This window comes from Mauremys reevesii, linkage group 1, assembly GCF_016161935.1.
Source record: "Mauremys reevesii isolate NIE-2019 linkage group 1, ASM1616193v1, whole genome shotgun sequence".
Lineage (NCBI taxonomy): Eukaryota > Metazoa > Chordata > Testudines > Geoemydidae > Mauremys > Mauremys reevesii.
This window is the reverse complement of record NC_052623.1, coordinates 272,448,373-272,466,284: the sequence shown is the minus strand read 5'-3', so window position 1 is coordinate 272,466,284 and position 17,912 is coordinate 272,448,373. Positions and strand designations below refer to the sequence as shown.

Sequence of the window (17,912 nt, the reverse complement as noted above, 5' to 3'; positions counted from 1 at the left end):
AACATACTGCTGGGGAGGGTCGCATGACCACTTTTGTGGCTTCCCTTTGCTTCCTTGTCAGAAAGTCATTTTTCTGTGGGGAAACAAAGAAATCTGTGGGGGACATAAATTCTGTACATGTGCAGTGGCACAGAATTCCCCCATGAGTAAAAATTTGTACAGCTCTCTCCCAAGTCCCATAAATTAGACACTTGCAGGCCAATTAAAAGCTTTGAACTTAGTTTGGGCCTCATAGTGTAGCACAACAATCTTGCACCTTTGCTTTGTGATGCTGTAACCCCACATCATGATGTCAGATTACAGCAGGAGAATGAGATGTTATCCGGCATTGTCACAATGTCATGACATGAAGAGCTAAACATTGCTATACCATGCTGCTGTTTTGCAATGTGATTAATTTGTTTTGTGGGATGAGTACAGTCAGTAGCAGCCTTTTTATTTATTTTTTTGGAACACTCTTGTTTGAACACAGGTAAGCTGGATGAAATGATCAGCTATGAAATAGAACGGTTACCAGGTGTTCTTCTGTGGAATTTGTGGAATTCGGTGTGTGGAATTCGGGTGGTGGCAGCGTCAAGACAAGGACATTCCGCATATAACTGTCTGATTTGGTGTTGTTCTGAAAGTAGATGTTGCTGCAAAGAAAAACACAAGTGCTTCAGGGACAATGATAGCCGGAGCAGGGGAGACCTCCAGCTCTGCATACCTAGAGAGACCTTCCCCCTCTCCCCAAAAGGAACTCTTGATTAACAGGTTCACATGGTGGTTCTCAAACTTTTTGACATTGTAAATCACTTTTCACTGTGGTAGATACATCCCTTTCCATTGTTCACACTATCCCTATGGCAGCTATAATGTTTAGCTACACAAAATGGTAATATTGGGACAGATCTGAAGAGACCAGATAAAAATAAACACATATGACTAAATAGATTCTATTGCCCTGCTTTGTTTCTGCGCTGTTTATTTTCTGTCCCTGTTTGAAGCACTTTACACACAGAGAGACTGAGTCCCAGATCCAAAATACTATCTAGGCTTCTAACGTCTATTAAAATCAGTGGAAGTTAGGACCCTAAATACCTGGGCCCGAGTCTCTTCTTGATGTCTGAGGACTCCATTACTACAATCTCTCCAGATTACTGGTCAATTTTTTTTTGACCTCTGATGCATTTACTATCTTCCTAATTTTGGTGTCCTTTACAAACTTGATCACAGCAGAATTTACACTAAAGAAACACTTGGCCAAGAAAAATATGAAATAGCTATGCAGGGTGGAGAGAAGGGCTGGCTTGTTTTTCCTTAGTTTAGTGAGCTAAAAGAGTCTGTGGAAACCATCAAAGTTTGGTGATGAGCTACACTAGCAGGGTGGGCCACTGCTTGAAGATGGCTGCTACTTCACTTCATGACAGAAGCAGCTCTGCAGACCATCTAGAAGTGCTCCACAAACCACAGTCTGAGAACCACTTGCTGAAAGCATGACTGAGAGGAAACTGACTATAAGTATCAATGGGAAGGGGCAGTATTATATCATTGTATTGGTACAGTTGGATTGCTAAAAGCTCCTTTTGTGAATCTCCTCTCATAACCCACATTTGATTGCTCATTCTTGTCTTTTTAACTTTCAGAATGAATTTAGTGCCAGAGTAAGAGCTTTGGAGTCCAAAGTCCTCTCTTTAGCCCAGAGCCGTAACAAGGAATTTTTGTGCCCCAGACAAGGGTCGGCTCCAGGCTCTTCGGTGGCAATTCGGCGGTGGTTCCCTGAGTCCCTCTCAGAGAGAAGCACCTGCCACCGAAGAATGAATTTAGTGGCAGCAGCAATTCGGTGGCAGGTCCTTCTTCCGACAAGGACTCATTGACCCGCCACCGAAGAAGCAGCGGCAGTAGAGCTGCCGCCAAAGCGCTGCCGATCGTGGTAGAGCTGCGCCCCTCTGTTTTGTGCGACCGAGGCAAGTGCCTCACTCACCTCGCCCTTGTTATGGCACTGCTTTAGCCCAAGTACAGGAGGCAGCAGCAGCTTCCCCACGTGGCCCCATACCCACTGCCCCTGCCCTTAATAATATCCTCAGACATTCATGCTGCACCTTTCACCCTGAAGGGATCTCAAAGCGCTTTACAATCAGGCTAGGAATGAACAATAGGGAAAATTCCCTGGGGCCCACAGGATTTAGTAGCTCTGCAAGAGCCCTCCGAGCAATGGCTGACTTAGTTCTATAGATCAACATGATCTATGCTTGAGTCCTGGCTGGCAGAGGGCTCTTGGCCCAACAGAATTTAAATCCACAGAGCTATCTGGGGAACGCCACCACTGGAGTAAAGTGAGGCCTGACCCAGTTACCCTCTGCTGCTTGTTTGGATTTAGCATATTTCTGTGTTTGTGTATGAGAAGGCCTGATCTGAGACATCCCATAACTACAGGGTTATGCTAAAATCAAAAACAAGCAGCAGCAAATGGTAGGAGGGCATTGCAGCATTGAGGCAGCTGGCCCTGTCAGAAGACCACATGCTGCAGCAACTGCAGTGGTGGCTCCAATCCTCCTACTGAAGAGCGAAAAAAATCATCTCATCCCCCCCATCCCGGGCAGAGTGGCGATTTAGTCTGTGCTATCACTGCACACACCACCCAATCTGTAAATATTTATACACACGGTGGTGATGCGGGGCCACGTATAAATGAATTTATCTTCAAAACACCTCTATAGAAGTTGTCTATATGGCATCGGCAAAGCGTATTAGAAGGGTGTGATTTGTAAAATGCTTTAACTGCCCCATGTAGACCTTGCTGGCATGAACTAAAAGATACTTAGATCATGTTAACATAATCCTTTTAGGTTGTTCCAGAAGGGTCCATGCAGGGCATAGGAGCACTGTTCATTGAAGCGCTTTATCAATCATACTCTCTAACATGCTTTGCCAGTGCCATGTAGACCAACCCTTAGTGACGTGCCCAAGGTCTGTGGCAGAGCCAGGAATGAAGCCCAAGTGTCCAAATCCAAGGAGTGTGCCTTAACCAGGAGTACATCTTCCTCCCCAGTCTGCTCTTTACAACTATATCAACACAACACCACTGAAATATAGGAAGCCGGGTGTGGGAGAGAAGCAACTAGTTTCAGACACCACTCTGCATGCTAGTGAAGGCAGGGAAATTGTGGCTAAGGACACAAGGGCATCCCCCTGATCTTATGGAAAGTGTCAACACAACGCTTACAGGACTCCACATTTTAAAGGTGTCATCTGAAAACACACACACCAAGTGAACTGCAGGCTACTTCATGTATTCCCTTTGGAGGAGGAAAGATTGAGTTGAGCCTGTTGGAACTTTAACCTGTGATTCCAAGAGGTGTTTGAACCTAGATCTTAGATTACTAAACTACTCCTTTAGTGCCTCAGTCCTGACCCAGAGAGGCCAGCTCTAGGATTGAGAGGCATTCAGACTCCATGGTCCTGGGGATTCTTGGCCTCTTTGAAGTTACCACTACTGGAACCAGCTAGCATATATTGTCTTAGTGATATTGAACTGAGATAATCAGTCCATTTCACATAGAACTGTAACCAGTGAAAGGCTCCATAACCCATTCCTAATCTGAGTTTTCCTGGGTTTTTTTTGCCTGCCAGCGATGGCATGGACCTGATTGAAACTGGTGACTTATAGTCACAGGATATTTAGAGTACCATGAATAGTACCCTGTTTTGTGATATTTTCAATAGCTCTTACATCATTCTAACATCCATAAAAAATTTGTCCTATACATACCATCAAAGAGATGGTCAATACACTACTGCTACCTGATTTCCTTCAGATTTATATACTTGCTCACATCCAAGCTTAGTATGTTTCAAAGAGGGATTTAATCCTAGGGCAAACCTGAAAGACCATTTCTCTCAATGCCATCAACACTTACTGACAACAACTCCCTTCCCTGTTATTGCAGATATGTGTTTGAGTGAAAACTTCTAGGCCTCCAGCTGCTGTTCCATCCTGTAATGAAGTCAGAATCTTGTATTTGTGAAATCCCATTGAGATCACTGCTGTGGAGGTCAGTGCAATAACTGGCCTGGTAATTGCCTCTCTCTCACACTTTTATATATGTCTGACAAACTGGAAAATCAGAATAGCAAGAAAACAATCCAGGTGCTAGAGGAAATGGTAAATGTAGGGAGATTTTTTAAAAATCCCATGTGTCATTTGGCCAAATTATGCAACTAAGTAGAACTGGGTAGGAAACAGTTTTCCAGTCCTGCGAGAAATTTCATGATTTGAAAAGCTTCTCATGCTACTGTGGGACAAAACTGAGACCTTTGAAAAAAAAAATTGTGAAAAATCAGAATGACCAACTATAGAATAACCAATGGCCTAGTGATTATGGCACTCTCTTAGGATGCAGGAGCTATAAGACATCTAGGTTCTAGGGCCTGCTCTGCCTAATTCAGAGCAGACACTTGAACTGTGGTAATTACATCCCAGCTGAGTGCATTAGCTACCAGGCTATTCTAAGGTATATCTCTTCTGTTGGAGCTGTTCCACTTCATGTAAGTTAAATATTCATTGGCTCAGAAAGAAAGACTGATGCTATAGCCCCATGGTTAGGGCACTCACCTGGAATGAGACAGACCTGGTGGGGTAATAGGGAGGAAGATAGAAAGGACACTAGGTTCTAACTTTGATTTCCGTTATTCTATAATTTCATCCTGCAGTGAGGTCATGACTCTATGATTATGACATCACAGTCCAAAATTTAGATGCCTTAGAAAAAAATCTAACATGGATTGAATAAGTGATGTGGAGGATGCGTCCTGGTTGAAACACCAAAAAGCTTTGATAATTGGCTAAAAGGGGGCCAAGAAGACTATGAAAAGGAGGTGACTGGGAAATGTTTCATAGTAAAATGTCTCCTCAACATGAGAGTTCCTCTTGCACTATTTCCATTAGCTCCATCCTGCAGGAAATGGGAGTGGGGACAGAAGGAAAACCAGTGGTGATACTTTACTTGTGAAGATCCACCAGGATGATGACTATGTCCTCATCCACTTTCTCTTCCCCTAGGATTGTCTCGACCTCAGCTGGGGAGCCACACATGATGATCACTACAGATGAGGCAAAGACAGATGGAGAGAAGGTGAGAGGCATACAATTAAGGAGAGGGGCACAAATAGAGTTTTACATACTGTTCTTAGAACATAAACTCTAGAATAGCAGGGCTACGGCAAGACAGGGCTGAGAGGCATTGCCAGAAATAGGAGAACAGATAGTTGTGGTCAGGACTGAACTACACAGTCAGTGGGAGGAGAAAGCTTGCTCAGCACCTGCTCACATTATGCCTGACTCCAGCCATTATCAGCACCTTCCTTTCATGAGCATTAAAATCGCACATAGATGGAGTGCAGCGTAAACTACTATCAGTAACATGGTATAGAAGGTTCTAAGGCAAAGGACATTAGAAGAATAAACCATTAGTCTGTCACTGGCTTCCTTATTCTCGTGCTCCCCCTCCCCAGTGATGTCAGGGGTTAGCATTATCATAAGCACTTGTTAATAGAGCTGAGGCATCACCACCATGGCCAGGGTTTCCAGTAGGGATTGGTCATTCCCCCATGTTTGAAATGAGCCCCCTTGTTGCACAAAAGGGGTGTGTGTGTGAGAGAAACAGACACAGAGAGAGAAGCTGGGCATTCTTGTGACACAGGAATCCAAACCATGACCAGGGGCTGCTGGGTTATGAATGCTCCACTGGACAGGACTTGTAGGAAGACAGTGTCATGTCTTCAGAAGATAATCTACCCCAAGAGGCCTCCACAAGCAGAATATGCCCATATGCTTTATCAAGACAGTAGGGGAATTGAGTTCTGTGCCATCTTCCCATATTCACAAAAATAGAAGAGGAAAAAGAGTATCTGTGCTCTTTCTGCCATAAATGGAAAGATTTTCCCCAGAACATAACCCAGGCAGTAGTGCATAGACAGAGATCAACAGCATGCATGCAAGGGAGAGGGAACTCTCATCTCTCCTTACCATTGCTTTTCCGGTTCTGATCCTTCACAATTTTCTTTAATTGTTCTGGTGTCCTTAAAACCTCTTTGAACTTCACCTCTGAAGAGAAGTATGAGACTCCAGCCTCCAGTGCATTGAGGTACCTGATGCAGGGTAGAAAGTGCGGGTTATAGATCAGCTGAAAATATTGCTAACGCCTTACATTTATATAGAACCTTCCCTCATTAATAATCCTAAAATGTCTGATAGACTGTTTACAGCACATAAGGATCACTTCACCTACTACAGAAATGTAGCCACTTCTGGGTTGGAATGCAGCAGCCATTCTGCATCAATAAAGTTAAACAACAGAATTTGGGAGGGAAAGCAGTACAGAGAATGTGAGCATAAAAAGGAAAACTTTGAACCTGACCAAGAACCACTTAAATCTGGTATTATAACGGGTTTGTTCAGATAATGCATTCATGTAGTAAGATAATTTTCAAAACAGAATACTTTGAGGAATTACAAAATCTAGTGAGTGAGGTTGAATGGGAGATTGAGGAATCCTAGAAGATACAAATTGAAGTGCAAAGGAGCAAATGTGGTTTTCCAAGGGATAATGGAACTGGGATTGTATTTTAGTTCCCAATTGAACAGAGCACTTCAATACATGCTTAAGTCACACTGAAGTCAATAGTGTTTAACCTGGTACATTAAATTCAGCAGGTACTTATGTGTTTTCCTGACAGAGGGCAATAAAGAATAAATCTTTCCACACAAACCTGATTGCTTTTTTAGTTTAATTTCTGAATTACTGAAAGAGTGGAGTGCACTAAATGTAATATTTGGATGTTAATAAAGCAATTGTCTCACTCTTACTTGAAAAATTAGTTCAAACTGGGATAGGAACACACTCAAACTGACAATTGGCTGATTGAGGGACATAAACAAAGGGTAATGATAAATAGCAATATATTGTGCAGGTAAAGTGTCTGTTGGACTATCACAGAGATTGATATTAAGTCTGTATTAACATCTTCATTAATGAAAAATAGAGTAAAATATACTAATGAAATTCCAATATAATATGAAATTAGGAGGAATTGTACATACCAGTGAGGACAACAAAAAAACCACCAAGGGACTTAGAAAGATTAAAGTCTGGGCAAAAAGTAACTAAATAAGATTGATTCAACTTGGGAAAAGGCATTGTACTGTAACTAAAGGGAAAAAATCAGTATCATTGATTGAAATTCAATGGTAATGAAGAAGACTCTAAAAAACTGAACAAGGCCTAAGGGTGATAGCGGACAGCAGATTAGATATGATTTTTACAATGCAATGACAGAAAGAGCAGCCCCTGCAGTTGCATATACTGAAGTATCATGTCACAGAGCAGAAAAGTAATAATATCCTTCTATGGCCATGGTCTGGTGAGACTATACCTAGGCTATTGATTTCATTTTAGGTCATTTCATTCAGAGAAGAACATTGATCAGAGTTTGAAAGGCATTCAGTGTAACATAAATAACCAGTGACTGGAGGGACTAAGGTGAGAAAGAATTAAAAGAGTTAACTCAGGCCCTGAACTTGCAAACTTATATGCACATCAGTAGTACTAAATGGGACCTCTCATGTGTTAAGCCAGATGCATAACCATTTACATCAGGGATTTAAACAGTCTAGAAATGTTTGAATGGTGTAAAACCAAGGGCTTGATTTTTTTCCTTCCTTCCACAACCATCAGATACACCCTTTTCCCCTAGCAAGATACAAGTAACAACTGGACGGATTTGTATCCTGTGTGGGGACAATCAGGCATCAAGGAGGAAGTAGAGGAATTACTTAGGATGATACAGAAGGTTATTACTAGGAGTGATGGGATGAAATTGAAAGAGGGAAAATTTAATTTAGATGCCAACAAAAACTCAAGCAGTGAAATCTATTAGACTGTGAAATATTCTCCCAATGGACATGATGAAAGTCTGTAGCTTGGGAACATTTTCAAGCAGACTGGATATAACACTGGTAAATGTAGTGTAGAGCAGTGGTTCTCAAACCAGGGCCACTGCTTGTTCAGGGAAAGCCCCTGGCGGGCCGGGCCAGTTTGTTTACCTGCTGCGTCCGGAGGTTCGGCTGATCGCAGCTCCCAGTGGCTGCGGTTCGCCGCTCCAGGCCAATGGGGGCTGTGGGAAGTAGTGGCCAGGACATCCCTTGGCCCACGCCGTTTCCTGCAGCTCCCATTGGCCTGGAACGGCGAATCGCAGCCACAGGGAGCTGCGATCAGCCGAACCTGCAGATGTGGCAGGTAAACAAACTGACCCAGCCCGCCAGGGGCTTTCCCTGAACAAGCAGTAGCCCTAGTTTGAGAACCACTGTTGTACAGAATATTGCTGTTCTGGAAAGGAGAGGGATTGGATGGGCTAATTGGTCTTTTCCAACTCTCAATTCTATGAGAGCAATAGAGAGAGAGAGAGAGAGAAAGAGAGAGAGGGAGAAATCTAAGGACAGCCTAAAGAAATCATGCCAGAGGTGAGTCCAAGTTTTCTAGGACAGTAGCTGGGAGAGACTTGGGAATGTTTTTACCAGAAGCAATCTTCTGTGATGTTATTTGTCTTATAGAGGTAGGTGGATTCCCAGGAGCTGGTTTTGAATGGCAAATTGGACTTTTTCCAGAAGTCAACGAAGAAGTAGCTCAGTTTCCTAGCTGGAGTCAGGATTCGAGTTAGGTTGTCTTTGTAGTCACATGACAGCCCAAAGCTCCCTGCAGAGATCAGAGGGAGGTCCAATTTTGTGTCAACGCTAAGGGGAAGAAGAGAGGGGGGAAAAAACCAATATGACTGATAAATGAATTGATGTCGCTTCAAGGTAGCTACCATAATTCACATGCCCAGTACTTTCTCACTTTGTGTCCTGACTTCGTTTTACAACAAACTAAATTTGAAATAATACCCCACCCCATGCCACCAAAGAACAGGCGAAATCTTTAATTAAAATGTCAGTACAGCATAATGATGCTCGACTGACAATTTAACTAGCCTCGGTATAGGTACACTGCATGCCTCCACTACACATTACCCTTCCAAATGATTATGACATAATTATAATGTATTTTATGCAAGATAAGTCATATGAGGTGTCATTGGAAACGTTATGATTTGCTGAATATGATTATCCTATTTTGTGTTCATGTATCATGTTTGTATCTGAAGTTATAAATATTGACTATGTATCTGTATTTTAAATGTAGTAACCAGGGCCGGCTCCAGACCCTAGCACGCCAAGCACGCGCTTGGGGCGGCGTGCCGCGGGAGGGCGGCAGGCGGTTCTGGTGGATCTCCCGCAGGCATGCCTGAGGAGGGTCCGCTGGTCCAACGGCTCCAGTGGACCTCCCGCAGGTGTGCCTGCGGAGGGTCCGCTGGTCCCGCGGCTTCGGTGGAGCATCCGCAGGCATGCCTGCGAGAGGTCCACCGGAGCCGCGGGACCAGCGGACCTTCCGCAGGCACGTCTGCAGGAGGTCCCCCAGACCTGCGGGACTGGCGACCGCCAGAGCGCCCCCCGCGGCGTGCCGCCCTGCTTGGGGCGGCGCAATTCCTAGAGCCGCCCCTGGTAGTAACGCATGGATGGATGGATAACACACACTAGACAAGATGCTTTCAGTCTAGATAGTGGGTGGGGAAGGGACTATTCAGGGCAATGGGCCATTAGGAAAAAACAATAGGCCTTAAGAGAAGCTTATCTCCCACCTGGGGAGCCTTCCTGAAAATGCTACAGCCTCCAAGTAATGGCTGCTATGACTCTACAAGGACATGTAATGAGACCACATGTCTCTAGACTCCATCTTGGGATGTCAGTATTTTTCCACAGACTGGTCTGGAAACTGAGCTTTGGGAACAATGGGTTCCCACCATATGCAAAAAGCTAAATAAGGCAGGGAGTGACATCATCTGGTGTTCTTCTCTCCGCACCTAAGAAGACTCCTGGAAACACCTGACAAAGACTGGACTGGAGGAAGTGCTGGACCCAGGCTAAAGGGATTTCTAGCCTGTGAATGAAACATCTGGGGATTCCGAGCTGTAAAGCAAGTGCAGCTTGCCCCTTAAGAATCTGCAGCCTGCTTGTATCATCTCTTAGATTTGATATGAAGAGCAGATTCTCACCCTATCTAGCATATCAAATTTAGTTTGCATTTTTTGTTTATTTGATAGATAATCTTCTTTGATCTGTTTGCTATCACTTATAATCACTTTAAAAATCTTCTGTAGTTAATAAACTTGTTTTTGCTTTATCTAACCACTGAGCTTGAGTGAAGTGTATGGGAATCATAGCTGAGGGCAATGTCACAGCAGTACAATGTGAGAGGGAGCCCAGGCTGGTGGGCCAGGGGGCCAAGTGGCACCCCAGTTCTGGGTGGCACCCTGGGGGGAACCCATCATAGTTGCTGTGATGCCATCGTCTGCTGCTAGGAGTGGGTCTGAAACCTATCAACTTATTTTAAACAGTTCATGGAACAGCTATCAGATGGCGATGATTGTCATTTTCTTGAGGCCAGAGGGGAGCTAGAAACAAAAAGCTACCTGTCTGCTGACCGATCCCTTGTGTAATCATTCTCTCAACCTCTAAGTGTGATATGAGAACCTCTAGAACTAGTTATCACATTTCATCTTATGTAGGGGGTAAAATTATTGTACAATGCCAGCCTATGCACTAAGGCTATCTAAAATAGTTTAGTGAAGTCTTGTTATTTCCATCAAGCCAGTTTTGGATGAACTGTGGGCTGACATCCTTTGCCAGATGAATGATGTCAGATTAATCACAGGCCACCAATAGCCATTCTTCTTAAATGGGTTTTAGCATTTCACAGAGCAGGGCTGGAGGAGAGATTCTCAGAGCCATTGACAAATCTTACTTCTGCAACCAGACATTTTGGGGAAGGGGAAATAGTGGTGGTTATAGACAGGGCCGGCTCCAGACACCAGCCCAGCAAGCAGCTGCTTGGGGCGGCCAATGGTGAGGGGCGGCACGCTGCGTCTTCGGTAGCAATTCAGCGGCGGGTCCCTCACTCCCTCTCGGAGTGAAGGACTAGCCGCCGAATTGCCGCCGAAGACTGAAGCGGCAGTGGTAGAGTTACAGATCGCGATCGCGGCTCTTTTTTTTTTTTTTTTTTTTGCTTTTTTTTCTTTTTGCTGCTTAGGGCGGCAAAAACCCTGGAGCCGGCCCTGGTTATAGAGACAAACATGGCAAACCTCCACCTGGGGTGAATTTATGAAAACACCACTATATTTTTTCCATAGAGAGATTGTAATGGGTGAAGGTATTTTCTGCAATGTTGCACTGTTATCACATTACACTAGAAAAATTCTGCAGTTCTTTTAGGACAATCTTTTATACTTCATAGGAAATACTGTACTGAACAATATGGCAATTAGAATTATCTGGCACTGGTATGACAGAACTACTGTCTAACTTTATCTCCAGATAAAGGCCATTATTATTATGAAGCGATGTAGCTTATGTTTGATGCAGTAGAAAAGGGGGAGCCAGTGGATGGATGCACAGTGCTCGGGAGGACAATTGATGCAATAAGCCAGAAAGATGATTTCATTATTAAAATGGAAATTTACCAGGCTGGTTTAGAGTACCGCCAGGTAAATAACCTGCTTTTGGTTCCCAAATCTGTTCATTTTACCCTGGGTCAACTTGGTTGCTTAATGGTTAGTGCTCTTCGTTGCCATGCAGAAGCTTCAACTCCTCATAAACATTCTGAATTAACTGGGTCGGTGGGGGAATAAGACTTGGGAAATATTGTAAACAACTCAGTGAAGCTCTTTGATCAAGGTACAGCAGGAGTCCAAAAAAGCAATGCTAGGATGCTTAAGGAATGGGATGGAGTGTAATACAGAAAATATTATAATACTGCTATATGCAAAGCAGGTAATATTACTGTATAATATAAATCAATCACACACCCTCACAAGGAATAATATGTTCAGTTCTGGTCATCCCACCTCAAAATGGATATAGAAGAAACAGAATGGGGTCAGAGGTGGGCAGTCAGAATGAGTAGGGACATGAAAAACTCTTGTATGAGCGAGACTGAAAAGTCTGGGATGCTTTACCTTAGAAAGGAGGCAAATACAAGGGAGCATGATTAAAAACATACAAAACAGTGAGTGGAAAAGAGAAGGTGGATTTCTATTCACACTGACGCATAGTAAAAGAGCAAAGAAACATTCAATGCAATTGAAAGAAGGTAAATTCAAAACTGATTAAAGAAAATATTTTTTCACACAACGCACAAAAAGCCTATAGAACGCCTTGCAACACGATATCATTTTGGCCTAGAGTGTAGCAGGATTCAAAAAAGGGTCAGACCATAATTTCATGGATAACAATATCTTCACTTATATATACACACAACATTTTACTCGTGTGTTGTTCATGTATATAACAGTAAATATATTTTAAAAAACAAGAATTCTGGAAGGCATATAATCACTCATATTTCAGGGAATGAGCAAACCTCTAAATATTGGGGGTTAGGAGGAAACCGTCTCTTAGTGCACATTAGCCCAGCACTGTCTTCTGCAAGGTTTCTTGCACCTTCCTCTGAAGCATCAACTACAGTCCACTGCCAATGAGAAGATACTTGTCTAGATGGACCACTTGTCTGAGCCAATATAGAGATTCCTATGTTCAAAATAATTTCTGTCTCCTGCTGAGACCTTGAGTGATCGGACTACTTGTCAATCATTATCACTCCTCTCCTGAGTCTACCTGGTAAAGCAGTTGCCTTAATAAGCTCTATAGGGGGCATTTTATCCTTGCCAGAGGTAGCGGCCAGGTATAAGAGCTCTGTAGGACCCTGATTGTGAAGCGCAGTATGTCCCACACACAAGTTCAGTGTCTATGCTAGTCTGAGTAGGAAACAATTTTGTTGAGTATTTTACTTCCTTGGAACACAGTAATGTTTCTTTTCTGATACTTACGAGAACATCTGGTACGTGGCATAAGTACAAGTGGGTCCCAGGACAACGCAGCCAAGTGTGCCGCTATTCTGCAAGAGATAAAAGAGCATTTGCAACATAGAGTGCAAAGTGAGGGAAGGGGCTACTGATATGGGAAATGCAGAATGTGGCGCAAGGCAGAGGCAAGGGGGATTAGAAGGAGACTGTGAAATCTGAGAAGACAGAGCACCAAAATAAACTGCCACTGAGCAAGTGCAGAGTGGTGAGAGAAGGGACTGTGGAATGAGGGAACAGATAAGAGGATGAATCTGGAGCAAGAGAAGAAAGGAGGTGACAGAATGATGCATGGCAGTGTGGTCTGCACAGAGGTGTATGACAAAGCTGTGTGGGAGCTCAGGTCTAGAACAGCAGGGAGACTACATGTCAGAATTAAAATGCATCATTAGAGCTGTGTTGGAGTTGCAGGTGAGGAGCGAAGTAGCTCAAGAGAGGCTAGCTGTACAGATGTATGGGGCAGACAGTAGGAATTAGGGGGTGCTATAAATTGGAAATGAGGTAAACTGAGTGTCTGTGTAGGAAGCTTGTACTTTGCTCCCAGCACACACTATACCTGCCTCTAGCCAACACTCAACACACTTTCATAAACAGAAAAGGATTCCTGTAGAAATGCCTAGTACTCACATAGAGTTGCTTGATGACCTCCACACCTTCACAGGTGGCGGTGCGACAGCCCTGTGAGATGTACAGTGATGTGTTGAAGCTATGATAGGTGGCGTTGATTGTCACATTTTTTCCTATAGAAGGAGAAATGGGAAATAGCATTACAAGACACATCTACTCACTGATGCACTGAGGGTCTCTCTCTGTTCATTCATGACACAGAGCAGTACAGTCTCATACTAACAGGGCCAGATTAAGAACATTCTGGGACCTGAAGACAGAATATCCTGAGCCCTGCTACACTCTGACCCCGGAGGCCTCCCTTCATGTTTTTAATTGTTTGGAAGGGTGGGAGGGCCTCAGTTTCAAAAACCTCTGTGCAGCCCACACTTACCCTGCAGAAGTGGTTTCTGTCCCATGGGGCTGGGGCTGGGGCTGGCTCCCTATTCTGGGCATTGTGACCTATCACTTGGGGTTGCAACACTGTTCAGGTTTGTCCCAGCTGCCCCTTGATCATGATGCAGCAGTGACTGGGCCAAATTTGAGTGTCACTGCAAGTGAGTGCAGATCACATTACTTACTGCAATTCCATGGGTTGGGGGAGGGTGTAGTCTTCTGAGGGGCCTGGGCTATGGCCCCATTAGCCCATCCATTAATATAGGCATGCATAGCATACTAAGATGCCTCCATTCCCAAAGTTCACTGGGAAGCAATTCCTCCTACCCTCCATTCCACTGGATAAGATTGCAGAATTAGCTCCACTACAGAAGGCTGACATCCATCTCTGAAGCATCAGGTATTGGGCATGATCAGAGACAGAATATCAGATATATTTTTCCTGTAGCAGTGTGGTGAGAAGAGGGTGTGAGGGGAATTTGAGACGTGCAGGGCTGCAGCGGCCAGAGAAAGAGGCGACTTACCCCAGCTCCAGGGCTGCAGCTACCAGGGAGAAGCAACCGTCTTTCCCAGACTGAGCTCAGGGGCTGCTGTGGTGGGGAGAGAGGGAGAGACCCCCCCTCCTTCCCAGACCCAGCTCAGGGGCTGCCACGGTGGTGAAGAGAGGGAGAGACCCCTCCTTCTTCCCAGCCCCATCTTGGGGGCTGCCATGGCAGGGGAGAGAGGGCACATCCATCGCATTAGAAAAGTAAAACTACTGATATGTAAATATGAGTTGTGTGCTTTTATTTGTAGAACAAAAATGTTAATTTTTTTATATAGCGCTTTTATCCAAAGCACTTTACAATAGTTCACTAATGGTACAAACAACATTTGGAAAGATCATTAAGAGGCTTGTCGAGACCGTCAGCGATTTTCAAGTGGTCCACGAAAAAAAAAGTTTGAGAATCACTGGTTTAGTGATATTGAAAAGAGAGGTTAGATATGAAAACGAGTAAGAATTGCATCTGTAGTGATGCAACCTAAATTAAAAGGTATAAGGGCTGCTGATCCCCACACTTCGGGGAATAATCTGAGCAGCAACTGGGGTCAGGATGAAATTTCTTTATCATAATGTTACAAAGTTATGTGCATCATTGGGGGAGTGGGCTGACATATCTGTCATTATCTAACATAGAAGTTACCAGAATAGATAGATCACTGATCTGTTCTGCTAGAGGAGGAGCCAGGATACTGGACTCAGTGGAGCCCTGATCTGGTCTGGTCTGGTTCAGCAGTTCCTATGTTCTCAATCCCAACTGAACATCTTCAGAAATTAACTCAGGGAAGGGTTTGCATCAACTTGCACATAAACATCCCTGGTTCAATCCTTGCACTGTGGCTCCACTGCTTGGAAAGAAGGGGACAGTTATAGTCTGATCTACATGGTGACTGGACAGCCGAAGAACAGCTCCAAGGGGCAGTTTGTAGAAGCACTGACTGAGGGAGGGCCAGGGCTCACAGTCTGACCCAAAAACTCTAAAGGGGAAAAGAACACACAGCTTCACACCCTTACCTGCCTTCTGCAGCTGCTCTTCTACGATACGTAGTCCCAGCTGCACAGCTGGTTTTATTTTATCGAAGGTCCATGGAAGGTCTGAGTGATTCAGCTGCATCACATTGATTACATAATTGTCCTTGACACACTTGCCCTCACCAACCTGCCACAGCAGCTGGAGACAGAGGAGCAATGGCCAGAGGTCCGGACCCAGCATTCGTTGCCTCATTACTCCTCTCAGTTTAGACCCATTGCCCAATGCTCACACATACACACACACTACATTGTTGTTGTTCCTGGATAGGCTGAAACAAATTTTCATGTTGTATATCCACCGATCAGCTATACTGTATCTCTTTCACCCCTTCACTCTCTCCCCTTTTCTGCCTCCACCTCCACCCCACACCCATCTACCCTAACTGGCACGTCTGCTTGTGAAGAATTAAAAGCAACAGAACTCAGGAAAGGAGAGAGGCCAAAGGTTGCTTTGTATGTTTGCTCATGAAAAGGTTGAGGCTATAAAAGAGAGAGATTACTGGCACCTTGTCTGATAAGGACACTTTAACTTTGCATCACAGTGAACTGATGGATAGAGAAGAGAAAGAAGGAGGGGCCAATTGGGTTGAAAAAGGAGGCCATTTAAAATGGATATAAAATAAAAGATCCATATAAGCCCCAGAGGAACACATATGGTTGCTTTGTGTTTGTTTTGCCCTACCACATCACCCCTTTTGGCTGTGCCCCTATGTTTGGGGGTTATTATATCGCTCTATCTAATTTTTATGTCTTTAAGATACCATTTTCATTCCTTTAGTTTTTCCCATCAAAATGATTTTTAGTGCTGGCAAAAAATGTCTGACTGAAAACCTCCAGGATCAGCACAGAATCAATCTTTTAGGAATCCCCCAATATCACCCTGGGCAATGTAACCCAACTCTGCTATAGAGAAACACCTCTAGGGGAATGCAGTTTTCAGAGTCTATTGAGACTACCAATGAGGGGGCCAATTGTGTTAATTGTTTTTGTGATGTGGCTGCTAAGAGTCATGCAGGGACCCAATTTCTGTAGGTTCCCCATATTAAATGCCAACAAACCTTTTTTAAAATGTAGTGCCAGATTGAGAAATCTGGCTTCTTTATTAATAATGATGGCATACTGCTGCAACAACAGTGTATTAATTAAATGGTAAGAAAAAAATGTAAAGACTGGTAATTTCTCTCCTCTTCCATCTTTGTAGCTTACAGCCAAGACCCATCTTTCCTTTGGCCAGGAGTCACCCTTATTTTAAAAAAAAATTACTGCAGTTTTCAGACTGTGTATCCCTACTGTAAGATGTGTTTGGGACCAATACTGTAGGTAAAACAACTTGCTCGTTATATGACTTTGGCTTCCTTTCTTTGTGCATGTGTCTATAGGATACTGGCCCCAGAACTGCACATTTTTCAGAAAACCTATAGGATGCCCACCTTGACTCCTGCACTGCTTTCAATGTTTGCCAAACTGACACTGGCACTGTCTTTGTGAACAATGTTTAATGCTGTCAGGATGCATTCTGCTTCCTGCCTTTCTTTTCTCTCCCTTTCTTCTTTTCTCTTTCCTTTCTTTCTCTTTTTCTCTTTTTTCCTTATTCTCGATCCTTACCTTCTGCTCTTCATTTTTTAATTTAAAAGCTTATTGTGTTCCCACACTTATTTCTATGTTTAGCCCCACTTGCAGGACTTCCCTTTTTGCTGCTATCAGTACACATAAATTCACTGTCTCCCAGCAATTCTGTGTGGGAATAAACAAGATCATCAGTCACACTAAAAGTACATGGCCTGGGAGATAATGCAGATGATTAATACACTGTTGTTGCAGCAGTATGCCATCATTATTAATAAAGAAGCCAGATTTCTCAATCTGGCACTACATTTTAAAAAAGGTTTCTTGGCATTTAATATGGAGAACAAGACTATTACATCTACCTCCTCTGATCTGACTTTCCATAATATTTCTGCATCTAGTTTTCCTAATTTTTTAAAAAAGTGAATAGGGTGCTGATAAAACATGCTGGATTAAATAATAATATGCCTTTGAAGATGAAGTCCTGTATTTGGGCCTGATCCAAAGCCCAGTGAAATTAATGGGAAGACGCCCATTGACTTAAATGGATTTTGGATCCGGCCCTTTATGCATGGAACCCTTACACCACCAGCTGCAGTAGTACAATCTACCAGCTATTTGCCACCAGCTTATGTCCCTCAGCCTTGACATGAAGGGAACATCTCTTGGTGTTAAGTGAGGAATTCAGTCTCCATGGTCCATTCAGTTCTTAGCCTTTCTGCTGCAATGGGCCATAATATTCTCAATGAGCCTTAGTTGTGATGGCAGTTTCTCTGATTTG

At 43.7% G+C, this 17,912-nt stretch overlaps 1 protein-coding gene across 1 annotated transcript in view; it reads right to left on the bottom strand.

Moving 5' to 3' along the window:
* Window positions 1-15,758, bottom strand: part of LOC120374311 (heat-stable enterotoxin receptor-like) — a 61,177-nt gene extending 45,419 nt beyond the window's left edge. The window contains exons 1-7 of the mRNA XM_039493770.1: window positions 15,548-15,758; window positions 13,618-13,730; window positions 12,958-13,025; window positions 8,555-8,770; window positions 6,008-6,129; window positions 4,986-5,082; window positions 515-635 (exon numbers count right to left, since the gene is read on the bottom strand). Of these exons, the coding sequence (XP_039349704.1) occupies window positions 515-635; window positions 4,986-5,082; window positions 6,008-6,129; window positions 8,555-8,770; window positions 12,958-13,025; window positions 13,618-13,730; window positions 15,548-15,758 (948 nt within the window). The remainder of the gene's footprint in view (window positions 1-514; window positions 636-4,985; window positions 5,083-6,007; window positions 6,130-8,554; window positions 8,771-12,957; window positions 13,026-13,617; window positions 13,731-15,547) is intronic.
* Window positions 15,759-17,912: the final 2,154 nt, after the last annotated feature.